The sequence below is a fragment of the Gopherus flavomarginatus genome, chromosome 9, assembly GCF_025201925.1.
Source record: "Gopherus flavomarginatus isolate rGopFla2 chromosome 9, rGopFla2.mat.asm, whole genome shotgun sequence".
Taxonomy (NCBI): Eukaryota; Metazoa; Chordata; order Testudines; family Testudinidae; genus Gopherus; species Gopherus flavomarginatus.
This window is the reverse complement of record NC_066625.1, coordinates 74,238,698-74,263,007: the sequence shown is the minus strand read 5'-3', so window position 1 is coordinate 74,263,007 and position 24,310 is coordinate 74,238,698. Positions and strand designations below refer to the sequence as shown.

The window sequence follows — 24,310 nt, the reverse complement described above, 5'->3', positions numbered from 1 at the left end:
AGGCTAGTAACTGAGATACTAGGAGCTTTCAGTTTCCTCCATCCATTGTCCCTCACCTCTTTAAAAGGCACATCACTCCCCCTTTACTTCAGGAACTTGGAAGGTCCGGGGTCGTTTAGTTCTTCAACAGTAATATTTTATAGCTATATAGATATTTAAAATCAAACAAAAGAAGTGAAAGTATTTTACCTACAGAGTGTATATATTTTTCTTGACTTACTATATAAAATACTATAGTATTATCTTTCATCCTGAAAGATCCCAACATGCTTTATAAACTGATATGTACACTATGTGTAGGTACCACCTGAAATGCAGCCACTGTTTAACAATTCACAGCTACAATTCAGTACAGCTTAGGACAGGAAGTAAAGAATGCTGTAAAAATCCATGATTGCAAACACCACACATCTAAACTAAACCTCACATCTGGCACTGACAATAGTACTTTTGATTCCAAAAGCACAAGCTCCTCCTACTTGAATTAATAGAGCATCTATTATGCTAGGTGTAGTAGCTTGTATTGTCTGTGGACTGTTCATTAGAGATAAGTGATCATATACACTTGAACAGGTCCAATATTCTTTGACAGTGATCATTCCACTAGGATACTGTATCTAATTCAGCTTGCCACCCATTGTTGCAATCAGGTGTTCTCAGAGTACTAAATGGAAATAAAGCATTAGTGAATCTAACTCTAGCCTGTTGTTTTCAGTTCTTCCAGTGTAAAGAAATGGGAAACAGAACTGCAGACTCTGAGGGAGAGCAATGCCAGGCTGACCTCTGCACTCCAAGAATCTGCTGCCAGTGTAGAGCACTGGAAAAAACAGTTTTCAGAATGCAAGGAAGAGAATGATCAACTCAGGAACAAGGTAACATGAGTGGGTTAGATGGAATAAAATGAACCCCAGAGCACCATTTGAAATGCCAGAGAACCCTGGGTTGGGGACTCCTCTCCTATTTATCCTTGCCCCAAGCCAGTGTCCTCACAGACAGCCCATGCTGTATGATATTTACAAACATAAACAGCAGTACTAGGTTGTCCAAATACTAATCAAAAGCTACTGAGGACTCTGCAGCCAAGCACTGAACAAAGCAGAGGAGAGCAGTCAGCAGCAGTACTTAGGGTCAGAAGCAAAAAATGAAGTTATAAAATCCAGACCCAAACTCTTTTTGAATTATCATTTTGAAATATATATTTATTGTAATATTATTAAGCTTTAAAAATCCTTAATATGGTTCTTTCTAAACCTTTTCTGATGCTCCTCTTTTCTTAGCCTAGGCAGAACAGAGGCGGCAGCGGCATCTTTTGTATTCATGTGTTGTTCTTCTCTGTCTATCCTGGCTTCTCTGCTGCTTCGTTGTATTTTCTTGTGCTAGAAAGCAGAAAGAGAGGAAGAATGGAGTAGAGGAGACTGAGATGGCTACTTCTCCTTGCTTCCAGCATGCAGGAGGCAAAGAACTGGGAGCCAGTAGGTGGGCTGGGATTTGCATATCACCCAAGATTCCATGCTCGCTGGTTGGTGGAGCTATAATACTGTCTGTCCGTGCTGTTGGATAGGATGCGAGGAAAGAGAACTCCAATGAAGATGATTGCCATAGTGTACTCTTCTCATAAGTTATTTAGCTATAGTATATTGATGCCTTGAGCTCACTTATTGTGGTAAGGTAGCTGATTTAACCCAGTCAATAATGCTACTTAAATCTCAAAATCAGACAGCTAAGTGACAACATGAGTTGTACCCACAATACTGTAAGCACAAAAACGGAGGAGGAGGAGGAGGAGCTAGGCTGAGAATCAGGCCCACCAGCTTCAAAGCCACGTATTTCAACTCCATAAGCCTCTTGGAGATCGTTGCCAAAAGCCTTTTTCCCTTCCTTACCGAGCGTGTAATTTCACAGCACTGTAGTACAGGGATCGAATGTGAACCACAAGAGAGAACACTTGGGAGATGTAAATTTAGATTTTTAAAAACCCTGGCTTAGAATAGTAGTTTGTACTGTCACTAAAATAATATGGTACCATCTATCAAAAGCTTGTAATTGGCCCACGCACTGGTACAAGTCTGCTGAATATAGTGGAATTCAGTTTCCGTGAATACTGCTTGTAGTGATAATTTCAGCCTGTTGATCTTAAGCTACTTTCCAAAAAGCTGGGGCCTGTTGTTGCTGCTGTTTTTGCCTTTCACTTATACAGATCTCTGGGGCATTCAATGTATAGAGCAGATTTCAAGTGATTTTTTTTATTTTCTATTGTTTTCAGGGGTAGGTATGACTTTCATTCCTTTTCGCATGCCATTTAGCTCCAGATGAAGAATGCTATAGCTTGTGGGATTGCCACTGATAGACAGATGTAACCTGACTTACCTGTCTGTCAGGGCACTAAAATGCCTATTGGAATTCACTCTGTTTTGCAAGATGGAGATTTTATATCTGTGTGCTGTTTGGGGACGTCACTGTCAGAATGTGGAGATAATTCCAACAGAGTAAATCAGTGCTTCACAACAAGCTTTCTGTATTTAGACTACCACTTAACCCATGCTGGGTGTCAAGATTGCCTGACACTAATTGTTAGCATCAAGGTAATATTCGGTTGTTAAGATAAATCTGATTCCTAGAGCAAAGAGTTAATAGTTCATTGTTAAGGCTAGCAGTGAAGGTTTCTTTTATGTATAAGGGAGAAATAGCTGATCAAAATAGTAGATTACAGTTAAATAGAATAGCATGCAACATAAATTATTTACTCAATGTTTTTGCTTTTGTGTAATGTTGCATAGGAAAGTTGCTTTTATTGACATGACCAGGTGCAAATTTGCCACTTCTCTCTAAGTGTAGTCAAAAATGAGCAGGTTCACAAAATGCTTCCTTATTCTGGCGCAGTGGTTAAGATACCTATAGCCCAACAGTCAGATGCTTTCTGTGGTTCATATAGCCCCACTGTCTGCATACGGTGTCATTGATCTTCCTGCAGAGAGAGAGATTCTTCTTTGTTTCTTCTCTCAAGTAGGTTTCTCAATAGGCATTGGTGCTGCACCAGTATGGGGTGCTTGGAAATTCTTTCTCCTGTGTTAATTGGGTTAGGCAGTTTTGCACATTGGTCTGCCTTAAAATGATGTCAAGTACAATCCCAGAGTAACCCAACACTGAGAATTAAAAATACATTAATGAGAGAGCCTGGTGACTTAGAAGCAGCGCAGCACACAAGATCTGAGTCCAGAGGTGGCTAGAAGAAGTGTAGAATCAGCAAGCTCATTCCCTGTCTGAGAGAACAAAGCACCATCTGTCACACTGTACTAATCCTTCTGGCTAAATTTTAATGCTGTATCCAGCCCTCTTATTCCTGCTGGAATAATAGACAGGCCTTGAGGAGGTGATGTTGGGAACTCCAGAGAGCTTACTTCGTCATACCATATTTAAAAAAAAAACCCATAGATTATTAGCTCATACTTTCATAAAAATGGAAGTGGAAATATATCCCATCCATTGCTCCTCATTACTTATTATGACATTCCAGTGCTTTGCACAGTCCTGTGTAATTACATAAGGCACTGTCTTAAGATAAAATAAATGCATCCTGTGAGTCTGCCTAGTGTGTGTAAATGAGTTACTTTGTTGTTCTTAATTTTAAATATAACAGTGGTAACTTTGATCTGTTGTCCTAACCGGTATGCTCTGGGCAAGGGAGATCCTCAGCTGAAGGGAGTTGTCGTACCTTCATTGATTCCAGTGGAGCTGGAACGGTTTACACCAGCTGAGGATCTGCCCCTAGATTTGCAGAGAATTTGAGTTTGCTATGATCTTTTTTTAAAGATTGAAGAGCTGGAAGAACAATGCAATGAAATAAATAAAGAGAAGGAAAGAAATTCACAGCTGAACAGGCGCCTCCAGGAACTGGAATCAGAACTTCAAGACAAAGAATTAGTAAGTAAAATAAACTTAGAAATGGCACAAATTCTTTCAAGTCAGAGTGGGCCCATCTGCTTTTCACTACACAAAGCAACATGTACAGTGTGTCACCACAGTCAAAGAGAGCCCAGCATTTAAAATTACTGTTCTTTCTAGCTGCTGTAAGACTCTTTAGATCTCCAGTCATGTCCCCTAATCACTTGTTTACAACACTGTAGGTTCTGAATTTTTAATCTGATTTGGCATTTCAGTTTGACAGTTGTTAACAAAAATGGTACTTTACGCTTCTGAGGATCTCCGTGCCTCTTAAAACCATTAATTGGTTAAACAGCATAACACCTGCTGAGACAGGTAAGTAGGAGTATCCTCATTTTATAGATGGGTGAAATGAGCTGGAGAGGTTCATTGCCTTGCCCAAAATCATGCAGCAAGTGAGTTGAAAATAGAATCTCAGAATCACTGCTCTCATTCCCCCCCCCCTTTACCATATGGGAGGAGGGGAGCTGTTGACTTTCAGGTTCTTGTCAGTAAAAAGACATTCCTTACAACAGAATTTAGTATCTTTGTTAAGACAGGTGAGGTGCTCTCTTTCAGAGGAATCTTGTATTTTACTATTTTTCCACCCACACCTTATGATTTTAAGAATTAAATCCTAGATGGAGATTAAGATTAGAGGATGTTACTGACAGATTCATTCACAATTTCTAAATCTCTCATCTTAGCTTGGAGGGTATTGATTTTGCTAAGGCGAATAATGTAGGAAACTTACAGCCCCTGACTAGGGTGGGGGAAAAATGGAATCTTTGAGGTTCTTTTCCCTCCCCCACCACCCCCAGTAGAAACTAAATGTTCTGTGCTGACTCAAGAGCAAATGCAGACAGCCGGTGTAGTGAAGCTTGCCTAGTACCATTATAACTTCTCAGCTGGTGCTCCCAAAGAGCAGTGCTATTAAGGAGTTTTAAGATGGTACAAGGAGATAGGTTAGGGAGATGGATTTTGATGCACAGTTAAAAATATAATGTAGTTTTCAGCACCAGGTTTCAAAGGAAAATGTCATGCTTTCTGCTCTAATAGCATATGTAATAACCCCTACTTTGTGACAGCATTTTCCTTGAGGTTCACATTCTCCAAACACCAAATCAGCCAGAAAACGGATTGACTCATGAATATTACAGACCGAGCTACCATTCGTTTGTAGGGGTGTAGGGAACTGCACCCCTAGCCTGATTTCAGACTGTTTCTTACGTTAGTGGATTTCTGATTAGCTCTAAACCACTGTAATTAAGCTGCTCCTGGCTTTGCATGGCAAACCAGCGTGGAGCTTGCTCACAAATGCAGCCATGAAAGAAGCACCTCTGAAATTCTGTCCATTTGAGGAACAGTAAAGGGAGGAGAGAGAAATGAAAGGATGGAAAGAGGCGCAGAGGCTTTGAGAAAAAGAAATATAAGCCACAGACTTATACAAGGGCATCAGAATGCTTGAAGATGTATGGGGGTTCACTTCTCAAAACACAGGAGGTTACTGTCACAGAGTTCTGGGGTGTAATCCAGATCAGTAAGGAGTTGTCACTACTTGCCCTGTAACCCTTGGATGCCTCACAGTGCTTTGCTGCTGTAGCTTCCAGCCTCAGATGCTCATGGCCAACCTACACATATGCAGGTGACACCCTAAGTGTCTGTGTGCTAGACATCCCTGGTTAGCAGCTCTGACTCCAATCTGTCTATCACCCTGCAGCCCCCTCTGGCTTCCACCAGCCTTGCTTACAACCAACAAGGTGACCCCATCACACTTATAGTCCCGAATTTCCCCCAAACTGTGTGCACCTTGAAGTATCTAGCCCTCTCCTGGACAACTCAGAGAAATATTAAGATTTATTTCTCCTTTAAAGAGACAAAAGCACATTACAGCTTATTAAATTAACTGTGGTAAATTCACCTTTCTTTCAAACACAGCACTGAGTTAATTTATGGTAAAAATAAAGTGATTTTATTGACAAGACATAGGTTAACTGATTTCAAGTAAAAGGAATAAATTTGGAAAGGATCACAAGCAAATAAAAAAAAAAAGTGAAAATATGCACCTAAAACTCTGAAAACTTAAACTGGCAAAGTACAGACTTTGTTCAATATCATTTCTGTCGCCAGTCTTCCTTCTTTTCAGCCAAGGCTGACTTTCCTTCAGTGAGGACCTTTTACAGAAGTACAAGAAGTTGGCTTCCCTTGTCTTCCTTGGTGAAAGATCTTTGCCTAAGCAGGTTTCTCACTCATATTCAGTTCCCAGAGACTTCAACCCCTCTTTGGTAGAAGGACCCATCTTTCTCAGCTCGCAAGAGTTCTGTTCCCTTGTGTCCACCTAGTAATGGATGCTGAAGATGACTTCTGTCTTTGCTTATAACTTCCAAAATTCAGCAATCGTGTTTAAAGAGGCAGGATGACCTCATGCTGTGGGACTTGTTACTCCCTGGCATGTGTATAAGACTTCCATTGTTTTGATTCCACCATGCTTAATTTACATAGAAGACAGGTAAATAGCTGCTATGTTCTCTCCTGTCTGGGAAAGACCTGTTTCCCCCTTTGTTTGGACATACTGTAAAGCCTAATATCAATAAGTATCCATAATTCCTTATATAGTGTTAATACATGCATTTTACAATGATATTTATCACCAGAGAATCTTAGGCTTTCATAAAATAACTCACTTAATAAACTTTTATATTACAGTGATGTTGTTTGCAATCAGTTTGATTCGGTTGGTTATCATGTGAGGTTCAGATCCCTTGTCTTTATAAACCAGTACATCTTTGCAGCGTATTCTTTGAAAAATAAATCCTGGACCAAGCTTCTCTCGGGCTGGGTGTAGATGCCATACTGTCTCTGCCCCTATTTGTTACCTTGATAGCTTTGTTTACCTAATATGTAAATTGGACCTTCATTGGGTGTGTTTGAGGGGAGGGATAGCTCAGTGGTTTGAGCATTGACCTACTAAACCGAGGGTTGAGAGTTCAGTCCTTGAGGGGGTCATTTAGGGAACTGGGGTAATAATCTGGGGATTGGTTCTGCTTTAAGCAGAGGGTTGGACTAGATGACCTCCTGAGGTCCCTTCCCACCCTGATATTCTATGATTCTGTGGTGATGGGGCTAGTCAGAGAAGCAAACATTCCTTTGTCTAGGACAGACTTGTTTATCAACTCACCTGGCTTAAACATATTTTTGTAATCATTCCAACATATATCCATAACTCTTAATACACACTGCACACATCCATCACACAAGTATATTAATGATCAGTGAGTTATTAGTTTTCCAATGACCTATTACTTGACACATTTTAGATACAAATTATAACCGTAGTTGGGGAACACTGAATTGGTCAGACCAACTGAAACTTATCACCTGATACCAACACAAATCCTTGCCCTTTGACCCTGGGATGCTCGTAGGGTCACTCCTTCACCCTTACAAAGCTGCAGCAGGGCTAGTCACTCGCTGCCCAGAGGCTGCAGGTCAGAGTCCTCTTTCCTGACAGGGCATCTGCTGCCATATTTTCATTGTCCTTTACATAAAAAAAAAACTGTTTTGTCATCTTTGTTTCCAGTTTCCAGGACATAATATCTGAGAGTATATATAATTTCATCTACAGAGTTAAATTAATTTTTTTTTAATTAAATTAAAGGAGATAGGATATCTCCTAGAACTGGAAGGGAACTTGAAAGGTCATCAAGTCCAGACCCTTGCCTTCACTAGCAGGACCAAATACTGATTTTGCCCCAGATCCCTAAGTGGCCCCCTTAAGGATTGAACTCGCAACCCTGGGTTTAGCAGGCCAATGCTCAAACCACTGAGTTATCCCTCTCCCCAAGTTGTTACAAAGCTTTCACAGTGACTTTAATAACCGTTGTGCTGTTAGATTTCAAACGATCTATTACATCTCACCTTTTAAATCAATATCATGACCCCGCTGTGGGAGGTGTAGTGATTGTCAGACCTGATCAGACTTGCTGACACCATGTAATAGAGCCTCTGTGTCACAGTTAACAGCTTTTTTGCATTAGAAACGACTTTTAATTGATTTCATTGTGGTGGACAGAAACAGTTCATTCTAACAAGCAATTTGACCCTTTACATTAATGCTGTAAAGTAATGGTCACAGAGTTGGAGGAGAATACACAAAATATTGGAGATGTCCTGAATAATAGAATCACTCATCAAGAAAGCTCAGTTTCTGGGTGGGGTGGTATTTTTGGCAAAAATTTTGAAAGGAAATAAAAAACCACTCTGGAATAGACCAGATTCTTTTAAAAGTTGGGTAGTAACTGAAATGTGAGAAATGGTATTGTACCTGGAGGAACAGAATCTAGAGATATTGAGGAAATGGTTTTTTTGCACAATTTTATGGTAGAGCATGGGGTACATACTCCTATATACTCTTATTCTGCTGTGAGATCACCAGTACCTGGAAGAGAAGATGTCACATCCCACAACTCTACTTGTGATGTGTGTTATGGCTTGGCTATCCTGTATCAGCTTAGACTTTATCTTTATTTATTAATCTTTTTAGAATATCTGAGGAAATAAAATATATGTTTGGAGGCAAATCCTGTAGCCTGCTCCACAGATTGCAGCCTGCCTCCTCCTGGACTCTAGGGAAAATCTCCAGGAGCAGATCCTTGTGGATGTTTTCACCCAGAAAGTCTGTTTCTGCAGCTTTAAATGAGGGAGGGGGGATGATTTGGTCCTTCGTATTTACATTCTTCAAATATGTTCCCCACGTCACCACTGCCTTTGCTGTAAGCAGAGCAACACATGCTTTTTAACTTTCCTCTTAAATCCATCTCTCCAGCCACCTACTTGTCTTTTTGCTCATTTCTAACTCCCTTCTGTTTGTCCATATTATTCTAGTAATATGGCGCTCAGAGTTGAATACAGCATCCCAAGTGGTATTGCTCAGAGCTCTAGATGTATATGCTCAGGCCTGTTACCTCTGTGCTCTGTGATGTTTTTACATATACAGCTCAAAATTCCAGTGACCTTTTTTACTGCCATATATCATTGCACACTCATATCTAATTTGCTGTCTGCTAGGTCTCTTTTAGCATTATTGCGTTTTAGATCTCTGTCTCATGGAATATGTGTCTGTGTAGTGAGAATTCATAAATATAACTAGCTGGAAATTAGATTATGCTCAGGTGTAAAAACTATGTAGTCAATAGTTTAAATGTGGTGCAAAAATGAATATTATTATATTTAATTTATTAAATTAACATAAAGCCAAAACATTATTTTCAGTTATTTTAAATCCCAGCGATTTGGCAAACAATATACTTGTGCAAAGTAATTTCACAGCTTCATATTATTTTTTTTTCGACTGAAGTTTATAATTTTCCCCCTCTTTTTTATTTATAGGAATTGGAGGATCTTCGAAAGCAAGGTGAAATTATACCCCAGCTAATGACAGAATGTGAATCTGTATCTCAGAAATTACAGGTACAGTTCAGCAAATACATTGATTAAACATAGTGGAAAGGGCATTTGTTTTATATTTCTCAAGTTTATATATTTTTACCTGTTTGTAACTTAACTGATAAAGAGACACCCAATTCATAAAAGTGAATGCTGATTACATGCAAAATGTACTGTGGCTGCCCCAGAATTAGAAGTAATTATAGATAACTCTGCCTCTGCCTTGTTATCTGATTAAGTTGCTACTCTGGAATTATGTTGCATCTGTCACCTGGCAGACTCCAGGATATTGTATTTCCAGCATTTATGCTGCTCTTGCCTTGCATTGCCTCATATGCAGTGCTACTAGAAGTGACTGCTTCACATACAAGAGCTGGTAAGCATTCACCAGTCTCCTTCCAAACAGCCATTTTGAGTAGTCAAGTCAGTTATACTAACATCATGATGGCAGCTAAAGCTAATTATTATGTAAGAACAGGAAGAGAAGAAAAGTTATTTGTTTAAAAAAACAAACAACTAGTTACGTAACATTGGGAAGAAGTTCATACAAAAGGTATTTATATGGTAGGTAGTCTTTTTCAACACAATACATTCTGTATTTTTATGTAGATATTTATATAGCCCCCCCATCATCAAGGTATTTGAATCTAGTTGGTTTTAAAGCTTTCGAACTCTGACTGTATATATCAAAATGATGCATTCAAGAATTTGGACCTGGGGATCCCCATCGTGGGTCGGACCTCAGTGTGGTATGTACCGTACTAACACAGAACAAAGAAACAGTCCCTACCCTTCACAATAAAAGTGTGAATTCAAACAACAGGTGTATAAGAGTTGCCATACTGGGTCATACCAATGGTCCATCTAGGCCAGTATTTTGTCTCCAGCTGTGGCAAGTACCAAAGTTTCAGGGAGAGTTTACAGAGCGGGGCAGTTGTCTTCCCCATCATCCCCTCCCCGCCTCAGGAAGTCAGAGATTTAGGGTTGCCCACTCATGGGGTTGCATCCCTGACCATCTTGGCTATTGGCCGTTAATGGACTTATCCTCCTATTTCTTTTTTGAACCTAGTTATACTTTTGGCCATCACAACATTCCGTGGCAATGATTTCCACGGGTTAATTGTGGCATTGTGTGGAAAAACTACTTCCTCCTTGTTCGTATTAAATCTGCTGCCTGTTAATTTTATCAGGTGATGTTGGTTTTTGCATTGTGGGAAAGGAGTGAATAACACTTCTCTATTCACTTCCTCCTCCCACCATCATTCATTTTATAGGCCTCCTTGTCATCTCTTTTCTAAGCTAAACAACCCTAATCTTTTTAGTCTTTCTTATATGGAAGCCACTTCATACCCTTCATCATCTTTGTTGCCCTTCTCTGAAACTTTTCCAGTTACACTATATTCTTTTTGAGATGGGGCAAACAGAACTGGACACAGTATTCAAGAGGTGGACTCCCCATGGATTTATGAAGTGGCATTATGATATTTTCTGTCATCTTTTCTATCCATTTCCTAATCGATCCTAGCCTTTTTTGACAATTGCTGCTCATTGAGCAGAAATTTTCAGAGAATAATCCACAGTGACTCCAAGATCTTTAAGTGGTAACAGGTAATTTAGAATCCATCTTTATTTATGTGTAGTTGAGATTTTTTTTTCCCAATGTGCATTACTTTTCACTTATCACTATTGAGTTTCATCTACCACTTTGTTGCCCACTCACCCAGTTTTGTGAAATCCTCCTGAAGCTCTTCACAGTCTGCTTTGGACTTATTTTCTTGGGCAGTGGGTATAATAGACCAAGGAAGGCTTTGCCTCCCCTGGTGCAACCACCCCCCTGAGGGACACGTGGACCGTAGTGACCCTGCCCTTTCCCTGAGGCCACCCTCCCACTGCACCAACTACTTACGTGCACTCCAGGTCCCTGCTGCTTGCCGTGTTACTTCTCCTCAGGAGCAGGGGAGTGAGGAGGGATGCTGCAAGCAAGCAGCAGGCACTGGGGCCACCAGCTTGGACAGGGAGAGGGGTCTCTGCCTCTGCCTGGCACTCGTGCGGGAGGCAGCTCGGCCTGGCACTGTGAGTGCCCTGGCCCAGCACTGGGGCTGGGGGGGCCGGCCTTGGATGGTGGTTGGGGTGGGCTATCCCCAGCTCTTCTGGTTGCGGGGAGGGGGGCCTCAGGACTCCTCCTGTTATGGGGGGGTTGGGGCTCCAGTGTGCGGGGGTATGGGGCCTCCAGTGGAAGGGGCATGGCCAGCGGGTTAACCCCCCCCCCAAAATGGGGCTCACCCGCCACCCATGACTTAACTATCTTGAATAATTTTATGTCGTCTGTGAACTTTGCCACATAACTGTTTATTCCCTTTTCCAGATCATTAATGATTATGTTGACCAGCACAGATCCCAGTACAGATCATTGAGGGACCCCGTTGTTTGCTTCTCTCCATTGTGAAAACTGACCATTATTCCTACCCTTTGTTTCCTAGCTTTTAACCAGTTACTGATCCATGAAAGAATCTTCCCTCTTATCCCATGACTGCTAAGTTTCCTTTAAGAGCTTTTTGGTGAAGGACCTTATCAAGGGCTTTCTGAAAATTCAAGTACACTACATCCACTGGATCACCTTTGTCCACACGCTTGTTGATCCCTCAAAGAGATATATTACATTGGTGAGGCATATCTTCCCTTTACAAAAGCTGTGTTGACTCTTCCCTAACAAATCATGTTTGTTGTGTGTGTAATAATTCTGTTCTTTGCTGTAGTTTCAACCAATTTGCCTGGAACTGAAGTTAGACTCCCTAGCCTGTAATTGGCAGGATTGCCTCTGGAGCACTTTTTAAAAATTAGTGTTACATTATCTACCTTCCAGGCATCTGGTATAGAGGCTTTTTTCAGTGATAAGTTATGTACTACAGTTAGTAGTTCTGCAATTTCATATTTGAGTTCCTTCAGAACTCTTGGGTGAATACCATCTGGTCCTGGTGACTTATTACTGTTTAATTTATCAGTTTGTTTTAAAATTCTTCTACTGACACATCAGTGTGGGGCAGTTCTTCAGATCTATTGCCAAGAAGGATAGCTCTGATGTGGCAAAAATCAGAGGGGTAGCCGTGTTAGTCTGGATCTGTAAAAGGGGCAGAGTCACGTTGCACCTTATAGACTAACAAGTGTATTGGAGCATGAGCTTTTGTGGGTGAATACCCACTTCGTTGGATGCTCTGATGTGGGTATCTCCACTACATCCTCTGCAGCAAAGATTGATGCAAAGAATTCATTTAGCTTCTCTGCAGTGGCCTTGTTTTTCTTGAGTTCTCCATTAACACCTTGGTTGTCTAGAGGCCCCAGTGACTGTTCATGAGGCTTCCTGCTTCTGTTGTACTTAAAAAATTCTTACTGTTAGTTTTTGCATCTTTTTCAAATTGCTTCTCAAATGCTTTCTTGGCCTGCCTTTTGGTACTCTTACACTTCCCCTGCCAGTTTGAGCACCTTCCTATTGCCCTCAGTAGGATTTGACTTCCAAATTTTAAAGGATGCCTTTTTTCCTCTGATAGCGTCCATTACTCTGCTTTGAGTCATGGCGGCATTCTTTTGGTCCTCTTATTGTCTTTTTTGATTTGGGGTATGCATTGAATCTGAGTTTCTAATATAGTGTTTTTAAATAGTACCCATGCTGCTTACAGGCATTTAAACCATGTGACAGCTTCCTTTAATTTATGTCCAGCAAGCGCCTTAATTTTTGTGTAGTCCCCTTTTTTAAGTTAAATGTTACTGTAGTGGGATTTTGGGGGGTATTTTTTTTGCCCTACAAGGACAGTGGCATTGGAGCAGTTTTTATAGTGGGGATGCTGAAAGCCATTGAACAACACTTGTATATGATGGAAACCACTTCAAGCTACTGTATCCCCAGAACCCTTACTTCCTGCACCCCTGTGCAAGGATGTTAAATTTAATTATATTATGGTGGCCATTACCAAGTGATTTAGCAATCATTATCTCTTGAACCAAATCATGTGTTCCACATAGGTCTAAATCAGGGATGCAACAAACAGATGGGGAAAAACAGTGAGACAATACAGATCAGTCTGATAAACAGAAGTAACAGTACATCAGCTGTCTAACCATTATCATTTTGGCAAAGGAAGTGGCCAAGGGAGGTTTTAAGGAAGGATTTGAAGTAGGATGAAGTGATCTTTGTGAGTGTTTATGGGGAGCTCTCTCTATGCAGGTGTGTTCAAAACTTAAACAAATGGGTAATGAAGACTGGCATCACTGGTGGAGCAGATTTGACATCTCAGTAGCATGTAAGAGATAGGGCAAGGATCAGCTGTGTAGGACCTTAAAAGCGAAGACTAGTAATTTGTGTTTATGCAGCAGGGATGGGAGAGCCGACGAGGGGATGCAAAGAGAGGGGTAATGTGGTCAAAGCAACAATCCGGGGAAATGATTTTTGCAACAGTTTTGAATGGATATAACGGAGGTGAGATGGGACATGTCAAAGCTGGAGAGAGGGTTGCAGTAGATGAGAAGTGGATGAAAAATGTTGCTGTTTTGAGGGAGAAGAGAAGTCAGATCTTAGAGGTATTATACAGGAAGAGGTGGCAAGATCTAGACATGACCTAGATATAAGGATCTAAAGCAGGGGTCTCAAACTCAGTTTACCTTAGGGCCAGTGCCAGTCCTCAAATCCTCCCAGCGGACCAATAATGTCACTCATGCTGCCCAAAACTCCGCCCCCACTTGCCTAAGGTTCTGGGACAGAGTTTGGGTGGGGGACGTGGTCTGGGATAGAGGATTGGGGTGTAGGCTCTGGGATGGAGTTTGGGTGCTGGGTGCAGGCTCTGGGCTGGGGCCAGGGGTGGGGGTTCAGGAGGAGAGGGTGGGGTTGCAGGTTCTAGGAGGGGGGAGAGGGTGCAGGTTCTGGGAGGGAGTTTGGGGGCAGGAGGGGGTATGTGGGGAGGGGCTGGGGTGCAGGCTTTGGGAGGGAGTCAAGGGTGCAGCACTTACCTGGGGCTCCAAGGCAAGGCGGGGCAGGCCGGGGGGGGCCTCTGGCACACTGCTGCCCCCACGCACCACCGCCACAGCTTCCCATTGGCTGCAGCGGTGCTTGGGGAGGGGGCAATGAGGGGAGGCACAGCCCTGCCCCAATGCCGCAGGGAGGGGCCGGCAGACACGTGGAGTGAGCAGGCAGATGCCGCTCTGCTTGCCTGTGCTGTCAGTGGTGAGCAGGGTCCTGGGCCATTGTAAATCGCTTGGGGGATGTGCAGGGTGGGGGGGAGCGCCCAGGGGCGGCAGGTGGGGCCAAGGGAAAAGACCTGGCCCCAAAACTGCTGGAGCCCTGCAGGCCACATTGGGGAGGTTCTTGGGCTGCAGATGGCCCACAGGCTGGGAGTTTGAGACCCCTGATCTGAAAGGAGGGGTGAGTAAAATACTTTGGTTTTAGAACTGATTTGGCTAAAGAGTTTCTCCCCCTTCCCGTCTCTACATATTCTTCAATGCCTCCAGCTTGTTTGCAGAGCTCAGAGGCAGTGGTACAGTTCCCTGGTTAAACATACTATGTCCAGTTTTTATGACTATTTGGGACAGTAAAACTAAGAAGCATGTGGCCATGTTTTCAGCAATTAATTATTTTTCAACATTTGACACCCTGTAAATATGGACAAGCAAAGAGTGAAAGAGGAAATCAGTTTTGTTCTTGTTTGAACAAAGAGTGTAGAAATCTTTTTAATAGTGAAATCTCACTCTGTAGTTCATTTTTTTGTCTAATCTGTTCAGTGATACTAATTTTTGATTCACCAGTCACCTCAGTGCTCAGCCCTGTACAGAATGTAGAGGAATGTAAAAAAAAATAAGAAATCAAATCTGTTGTAATCTTGAATATTTAACTGGCTTATGCACTGAACTAGTACTTCAGCTGAGACTTTTTTGTGTTATGGCCTTTCTTAAATAGGTTGTGCTTTTATGGAAGGATACTCATCCTCTTGGTGTCAGTTAAGTTGTGATGGAGGCAAGCTTAGCAGAGCTCACAACAAAGGGAACAATGGCTAAGGGGTAAATATACCGGAAAAAGTAAGAACCAGAAGCACTTTATGGTTCCAGGGTTTGAGATAGGAAGCATCTAGGTAGCTGGTATAGGTTTGGTTTAGGCTGGTAGTGACCAAGAAGGTATTACAAGTTGATGGTGGTTTTCGCCTGTGCTATATAAGTGAGTGCTTTCATTTGAGTCCAAGTCACCATCATAATTAGCATCCTGAGCAGCAAAATCAAGAACTGCAAGAGCATGGAAAATGAACCACCCTCTCACTTGGAAATGATTACCTATGGCTGAGACATCTTGGTAAGATGTGTGTTGGGAGCTCATAGACTCTAGGACTGGAAGGGACCTCGAGAGATCATAGAGTCCAGTCCCCTGCCCTCATGGCAGGACCAAATACTGTCTACACCATCCCTAATAGACATTTATCTAACCTACTCTTAAATATCTCCAGAGATGGAGATTCCACAACTTCCCTAGGCAATCTATTCCAGTGTTTAACTACCCTGACAGTTAGGAACTTTTTCCTAATGTCCAACCTAAATCTTGTGTCTGTTCCCTGCTTGTGCTATATCTCTTATGGGTATAAATTAGGGAGACTAGATGTCCCGATTTTTGGGTCTTTTTCTCATATAGGCTCCTATTATCCCCCTCCCACATCCTGATTTTTCACACTTGCTGCCTGGTCACCCTAGTATAAATAAAGGTCTTTGGACTCTGGGATTGTCAGTTTGGCACTTTCACAAGCTTAAACCACCCTAAACACAGCTCATGAAAAAAGAATAAATGAAACAAGGTCATCTAGGTGAGAATAGTTGAAAGACTATTGAAGAGGTGGGAGGGAAATGTGTGCTGTGGGAATAAGAGATTAACATAGGCCATTTCTACATGGTAAAGCTCATTATTTAAAGTTTTAAGAAGACTCAAGTTTAGATATTTACACTGTCCTGAAATGAGAAAAAGCAGAAGGAAAGCTAATGAAATAAGAGAATGAGGCTTTCTTCTGTCCACTAACAGAATTTACTAGATCACAGTTCCTGAGTCTCATGGGAGAATTCAGTCACCTGGATATCTGCTGGGAGAGCAATACAGCAGTGCACAGACATTCCAGGAAGTTTTTGGAAAGTGTAGAGGACAATTTCCTGGTGCAAGTGCTGGAGGAATCAACTAGGGGCAGAGCTCTTCTTGACCTGCTGCTCACAAACAGGGAAGAATAAATAGGGAAAGCAAGAGTGGATGGGAACCTGGGAGGCAGTGACCATGAGATGGTTGAGTTCAGGATCCCGACACAAGGCAGAAAGGAGAGCAGCAGAATATGGACCCTGGACTTCAGAAAAGCAGACTTTGACTCCCTCAGGGAACTGATGGGCAGGATCCCCTGGGAGAATAACATGAAGGGGAAATTTGTCCAGGAGAGCTGGCTGTATTTTAAAGAATCCTTACTGAGGTTGCAGGAACAAACCATCCCGATGTAGAGAAAGAATAGTAAATATGGCAGGTGACCGGCTTGGCTTGACAATGAAATCCTTGCTGATCTTAAACGCAAAAAAGAAGCTTACAAGAAACGGAAAATTGGACAAATGACCAGCATGGAGTATAAAAATATTGCTCAGGCATGCAGGAGTGAAATCAGGAAGGCCAAATCACACTTGGAGTTGTAGTTTGCCAGAGATGTTAAGAGTAACAAGAAGGGTTTCTTCAGGTATGTTAGCAACAAGGTGGTGGTCAAGGAAAGTGTGGGCCCCTTACTGAATGAGGGAGGCAACCTAGTGGCAGAGGATGTGGAAAAAGCTAATGTACTCAATGCTTTTTTTGCCTCTGTCTTCACAAACAAGGTCAGCTCCCAGACTACTGCACTGTGCAGCACAGTATGGGGAGGAGGTGACCAGCCCTCTGTGGAGAAAGAAGTGGTTCAGAACTATTTAGAAAAGCTGGACGAGCACAAGTCCATGGGGTTGGATGCGCTGCATCTGAGGGTGCTAAAGGAGTTGGCACATGTGATTGCAGAGCCATTGGCCATTATCTTTGAAAACTCGTGGTGATCGGGGGAGGTCCCAGATGACTGGAAAAAGGGTAATGTAGTGCCCATCTTCCAAAAAAAAAAAAGGGGGGGAAGGAGAAGGATCCAGGGAACTACAGGCCAGTCAGCCTCACCTCAGTGCCTGGAAAAATCATGGAGCAGATCCTCAAGGAATCAATTCTGGAAGCACTTAGAGGAGAAGAAAGTGATCAGAAACAGTCAGCATGGATTCACCAAGGGCAAGTCATGCCTGACTAACCTAATTTCCTTCTGTGATAAGATAACTGGCTCTGTGGATGATTCATAGATTCATAGACTCTGGGACTGGAAGGGACCTCGAGAGGTCATCGAGTCTAGTCCCCTGCTCTCATGGCAGAACCAAATACTGTCTAGACCATCCCTGATAGACATTTATCTAACCTACTCTTAAAGATCTCCAGAGATGGAGATTCCACGACCTCTCTAGGCAATTTATTCCATGGTTTAACCACCCTGACAGTTAGGAACTTTTTCCTAATGTCCAACCTAAATCTCCCTTGCTGCATTTAAGCTGCTTGTTCTATCCTTAGAGCTAAGGTGAACAAGTTTTCTCCCTCCTCCTGATGACACCCTTTTAGATATCTGAAAACTGCTATCCTGTCCCCTCTCAGTCTTCTCTTTTCCAAACTAAACAAACCCAATTCTTTCAGCCTTCCTTTGTAGGTCATGTTCTCAAGACCTTTAATCATTCTTGTTGCTCTTCTCTGGACCCTCTCCAATTTCTCCACATTTTTCCTGAAATGCGGTGTCCAGAACTGGACACAATACTCCAGTTGAGGCCTAACCAGCGCAGAGTAGAGCGGAAGAATAACTTCTCATGTCTTGCTCACAACACACCTGTTAATGCATCCCAGAATCACGTTTGCTTTTTTTGCAACAGCACCACACTGATCATATTTAGCTTGTGGTTCACTATAACCCCTAGATCCCTTTCTGCCGTACTCCTTCCTAGACAGTCTCTTCCCATTCTGTATGTGTGAAACTGATTGTTCCTTCCTAAGTGGAGCACTTTGCATTTATCTTTTTATTAAACTTCATCCGGTTTACCTCAGACCATTTCTCCAATTTGTCCAGATCATTTTGAATTATGACCCTGTCCTCCAAAGCAGTTGCAATCCCTCCCAGTTTGGTATCATCTGCAAACTTAATAAGCGTACTTTCTATGCCAACATCTAAGTCGTTGATGAAGATATTGAACAGAGCCGGTCCCAAAACAGACCCCTGCGGAATCCCACTCGTTATACCTTTCCAGCAGGATTGGAAACCATTAATAACTACTCTCTGAGTACGGTTATCCAGCCAGTTATGCACCCACCTTATGCTAGCCCCATTTAAATTGTATTTGCCTAGTTTATCGATAAGAATATCATGCGAGACCGTATCAAATGCCTTACTAAAGTCTAGGTATACCACATCCAGCGCTTCTCCCTTATCCACAAGACTCGTTATCCTATCAAAGAAAGCTATCAGATTGGTTTGACACGATTTGTTCTTTACAAATCCATGCTGGCTATTCCCTATCACCTTACCACCTTCTAAGTGTTTTCAGATGATTTCCTTAATTACTTGCTCCAGTATCTTCCCTGTCACAGAAGTTAAACTAACTGGTGTGTAGTTTCCTGGGTTGTTTTTATTTCCCTTTTTATAGATGGGCACTATATTTGCCCCCTTCCAGTCTTCTGGAAACTCTCCCCTCTCCTATGATTTTCCAAAGATAATAGCTAGAGGCTCAGATACCTCCTCTATTAGCTCCTTGAGTATTCTAGCGTGCATTTCATCAGGCCCTGGTGACTTGCAAGCATCTAACTTTTCTAAGTGATTTTTAACTTGTTCTTGTTTTTATCTTCTAAACCTACCCCCTTCCCATAAGCATTCATTATGTTAGGCATTCCTTGAGGCTTCTCAGTGAAGACCGAAACAAAGAAGTAATTGATGAGGGGAAAGCAGTGGATGTGTTATTCCTTGACTTTAGCAAAGCTCTTGATACGGTCTCCCACAGTATTCTTGCTGGCAAGTTAAAGAAATATGGGCTGGATGACTGGACTATAAGGTGGATAGAAAGCTGGCTCACTGAGTAGAATCGTTGGGCTCACTGGATAGAATCAATGGCTCTATGTCTAGCTGGCAGTTGGTATCAAGCAGAGTGCCCTAAGGGTAGATCCTGGGGCCGGTTTTATTCAATATATTCATTAATGTTCTGGAGAATGGCGTGGACTGCACCCTCAGCAAGTCTGCAGATGACACCAAACTGGGAGGAGTGGTAGATATGCTGGAGGGTAGGGATAGGATACAGAGGGACCTAGACAAATTAGAGGATTGGGCCAAGAGAAATCTGACGAGGTTCAGCAAGGACAAGTGCAGAGTCCTGCACTTAGGACGGAAGAATCCCATGCACTGCTGCAGACTAGGGACTGAATGGCTAGGCAGCAGTTCTGCAGAAAAGGATCTAGGGGTTACAGTGGAGAAGAAGCTGGATATGAGTCAACAGTGCGCCCTTGTTGCCAAGAAGATTAATGGCATTTGGGGCTGTATAAGTAGGGACAGTGCCAGCAGATCGAGGGATGTGATCCTTCCTCTCTGTTTGACATTGGTGAGGCCTCATGTGGAGTACTGTGTCCAGTTTTGGGCCCCACACTACAAGAAGGTATGGAAAAATTGGAGAGTCCAGCAGAGGGCAAAAAAAATGATTAGGGAGCTGGAGCACATGATTTATGAGGAGAGGCTGAGGGAACTGGAATTGTTTAGTCTGCAGAAGAGAAGAATGCGGGGGAATTTAATAGCTGCTTTCAACTACCTGAAAGAGGGTTCCAAAGGGGATGGATCTACTCTGTTCTCAGTATGACAAGATGACAGAACAAGGAGTAATGGTCTCAAATTGCAGTGGAGGAGGTTTAGACTGGATATTAGGAAAAACTTTTTCACTAGGAGGGTGGTAAAGCACTGGAATGGGAGGTGGTGGAGTCTCCTTCCTTAGAGGTTTTTAAGGTCAGGCTTGACAAAGCCCTGTCTGGGATGGTTTAGTTGGGGATTGGTCCTGCTTTGAGCAGGGAGTTGGACTAGATGATCTCCCAAGGTTCCTTCCAACCCTGATATTCTATGATTCTATGAACATAGGTTTCTAAAAGAAAGAATACATTAATGGAGCAAACTGCAGTGTGGAAGAGCATTAAGTTGTTTTCACTGACTATATACTTTAGTATTTATCCAAAATATTCACTGACTATATGCTTAGATATTCAGCCAAAGAGTTTAAAAGAAATCCAGTAGAAGCTAATAAAGCGACATTATTTCTCAGGCAATGTTTTGTAAAAGTTTATTTTTCAAAGCTAAATCACCATAGATAATTTTGTGGCACAGAGACTAATTTTGCAACTGTTGCAATGTATGCACAGTGCACAATTTAAATCCAGCTGAATTTAAAGATATCAACCAAATGACAAAATCTAATGCAAAGCATCTTTTCCACTTAATCTGTATCCTTCCCTGCATTAGTCAGATTAAAAAAAATAGCCCCATCATGTCAAAATTGCTTCCAGAGGTGTTTGTATTAGGCAGACTAAAAGGAAGCCAAAGCAAAACATTTAAAGTCTGCATAACATTGTAACATCATCCATCTTCTCTAAGATTCATGTTGTTTTTTCTTTTCTATTCTTTTTTTAAGGCTGCTGAGAAAAAGAACAGAGACCTGGAGGAGAAAGTCAGAACACTAAGGACAGATGTTGAAGAGAGCAGACAGAGACAGAACAGCCTTAAAACTGAATTAAAGAATTTTTTAGACGTACTAGATGGGAAGATAGATGAACTACATGACTTGCGACAAGGACTGTCTAAACTGGGAATTGACAACTAGACGGCAACAGATTTTTGTAATCTAGGGTCTGAATGTTTTGGTGTTTTGTTGATCCCAAATGTATGTATTACAAAATTTGGCTAGAATGTTCCACTTGTTGGCATTGTTTCTGTACATACAGGCTGAAAATTTGCTATGTTTTTTCAAACCAGTTGTGCTGCTCACTGAATTCTTTTGAGAAGAGAAATTATTTATATGGCTGCTGTGGGTTTGCGAAGAGGTGGAGGATTCTGTCTCAGGAATCTGGAACTAGATCTACCTTATATGATTATGCAGTTAGTTGTTGCAGGGAAATTTATAACTTTCTTAAGGGCTGTTGCAACCATAGAAACAGAAAACAAGTATTTTCTAGTCCTGACTATCAGAACTCCTGGCAACATGCAATTTTATTTCTTTTGTTGAGTGGAGTGGAGTTAAGATTAGAGAGGGCTTCTGCCAAGTGTAAATCAGTTGGGTAAAATGTGTCTGAGTTGAGCTACAGTCAAGCGTAGCGAATCCCTCTAGGTAGATATTAAGATCCTTAGTAACAAATCATTAAAGCCTAATTCACAGAAAGAAACCAACTGATTTTATACTTGTGTGACCTCCGATGTAGGGTTTACCATGTAAATGTACGTGCACATACAGCACATAATCTGCAAAGTTGCAGTCAGTCTCAGCTCTTGTACTTCAAATAAACCGTACAACAGCTGATGAGAACTTGTCTCATTTAACAAGAGCATCTTTCTCCTCAGCTGTAGCGTTTAAATTCATATAATTAATCTTTATATCTTTGAAAAAAAATACTCTCTTCCTGGGACCAGATATACAGCAATAGGGATAGGTTATTGTTTCACATATAGATCTAGGTCCTCTAATTATCTATATAACTTAATAACTGCTGTGAACATCCACTGAAGTGATTTCAGAGAAGTTAATCTAAAAAAAAATTAGTTCTTTTCACAGAACCTCTGGGAATGGTTTTGTACAAATGCAAGTTTCTGTTCAAGAGACATCCAGGGCTGTGGTAGCATGAAAGCAAAACACTTTTCTTTGAAGTATACGTTCCAATCTCATGACACATTAGAAACCAAATTGCCCATTTAGAATGACAAGAAGAAAGGCATTGCAAAAACACATTGCAACTTGTATTTGATTATTTAGCAGCTCTAAACACATTCTGAGTAAAGCAAGAGAATGCTTGGGATTCCAGGACCATGAGAATAAGATCAAGTTTACTTCACTACAGGTGGTGACATAAACAGCAACGCTGGTTCAGAATTCAGTCTAACTCTGCTTTTGTCTCCATAACTACCTTCAGGGGCTATTTTATTTTTTTTTAAAGAACTGTTAGGGAATAGCCTGCTCTGAAGTTACTCTGAAATCCCCATGCAAATCGAATTCCGGCAAGAAGTTCTGTTTATGTCCGATACATTGATGGTATTGCCTCTTTTTTTTAATCTGGCAAAGCCTACTGAAGTGTGAAATTAATGTGTTCCAACAGGATGGAATAGAGTGGCCATGTCACAACATTCATTTCACATATTACAAATTAGATTTCTAATTCTTAATAAAGCTATCATCAAGGGGGTTTTGGTCATTTAAATAATGTAAGTGAAGAGTATATTGAATACCTTTGCACACAGATATAATAATCCAGATGCTGGAAGTCTGTAGAGAGATACTCTATCTGCAATAGTTCTTTTAATTCTAGATTGCATCTATCACTGAAGTATTGTCTATCTAGCCTTGCCTTTTTTGTATGTGTGCTTTGTAATCCTTTTATACAACTGGTAGTAGGAAGCTGGGCTATTTCACCATCTGATGGTCTTTGTTGAAGAGAACCAGTATTTAAAAAAAAAAAAAAAAAAAAAAAAAAAAAAAAAAGGTAGGTACTTGGAAACATAATATAGAATGTAGGCATGTGAAAATAAGCTTTCACTAGTGCAGAATATCCAAGTGTTACAAAATGTGGGGTTAGATAATGTGATCCGACTACTCAAAATTGAAAATGACAAAGGAAACAGAGTGTGTTTTCTGAACAAATTATTTCAGTATTTAGTTTGCATCTAATATAGTTCACTTTGAATAACGAATCATCAAAAAGGCAGCTGACCTACTTCTCCTCTACTCCTGTCATGCTCTCAAGGTTAGCAGCACCAACTGGGAAGCAAGGAAGGAAAACAGTTGTCCGTCACAAACAGTATAAATTGCCAGGCTCCCTACTCTATTTCCCATTAATGTTTTTACCTCCTTCATACTTAGAGCCTTACTCAATCTTCTGTTTTTCTTTCTCTTTTTTCCCTACTAGCAAGTCTTAGGGCTTGTCAGCATGAGAGAGTTGTATTGGTTTAACTTAAGGTGTGATTTTTAAAAGTATGTAGTTAAATGGGTGCAAAGGGCTGTGCAAAAACTCTTATTTTGGTTTAATCCAGATTTATTTTGGGTTCATCCAGTTATTTCAGTTTAGCTTAAACCACTTAGGAATCAGATTAAAATAAATGAAAAAAGCCACTCTTAAACTGAAGTAAGAGGGTCCACACACAGGGTTACATTGGTTTAACTAAATTAGTTTTAAAACTGACTTAAGTAAAACCGGTATAATTTTCTGATGTAGACGAGGCCTCATAAAGAAGAAATAAGGATAAGAGGGAAGGTGTGGATGCAGAGTCTAGAAAGAAAAGCATTTATTTCTGAACCTGCTACTTGTGCTACACACTTCCAAGCAACCACGGGAACAAGGCAGATACCCTTTGAACAATCTCTGTTCTCTCTCCTATAGTCAGGACCCAAGTGTTCATGTTCCTTCCTTCTTTGGCAGGTGTATTCAGTTCGTATGTGGTTGAGGCTCTGGAGGAGCTCAGCACACAATTTGCAGGCTCAGACATTCTGGCTGCTTCCATCCTCCACAGGATTGACAGCCTTGTCTAATTAATTTCTGCGCTCCCTTTTTCCTGTAACAAAATGTAAATACTGGGTCCTGGGATTCAGGGCCCTATTTGTTACCTGTAAGGAATATGCAAATTGGTTT

General features: G+C 41.4%; 1 protein-coding gene across 2 annotated transcripts in view; it reads left to right on the top strand.

Moving 5' to 3' along the window:
- The window catches only part of HOMER2 (homer scaffold protein 2), a 116,381-nt gene extending 93,255 nt beyond the window's left edge, over window positions 1-23,126 (top strand). For both annotated transcript variants that reach the window (XM_050966661.1, XM_050966662.1), the window contains exons 6-9: window positions 716-872; window positions 3,811-3,921; window positions 9,310-9,390; window positions 21,112-23,126. In XM_050966661.1, the coding sequence (XP_050822618.1) occupies window positions 716-872; window positions 3,811-3,921; window positions 9,310-9,390; window positions 21,112-21,300 (538 nt within the window). In that variant the 3' untranslated portion in view covers window positions 21,301-23,126. The remainder of the gene's footprint in view (window positions 1-715; window positions 873-3,810; window positions 3,922-9,309; window positions 9,391-21,111) is intronic.
- The last annotated feature ends 1,184 nt before the right edge of the window (window positions 23,127-24,310 follow it).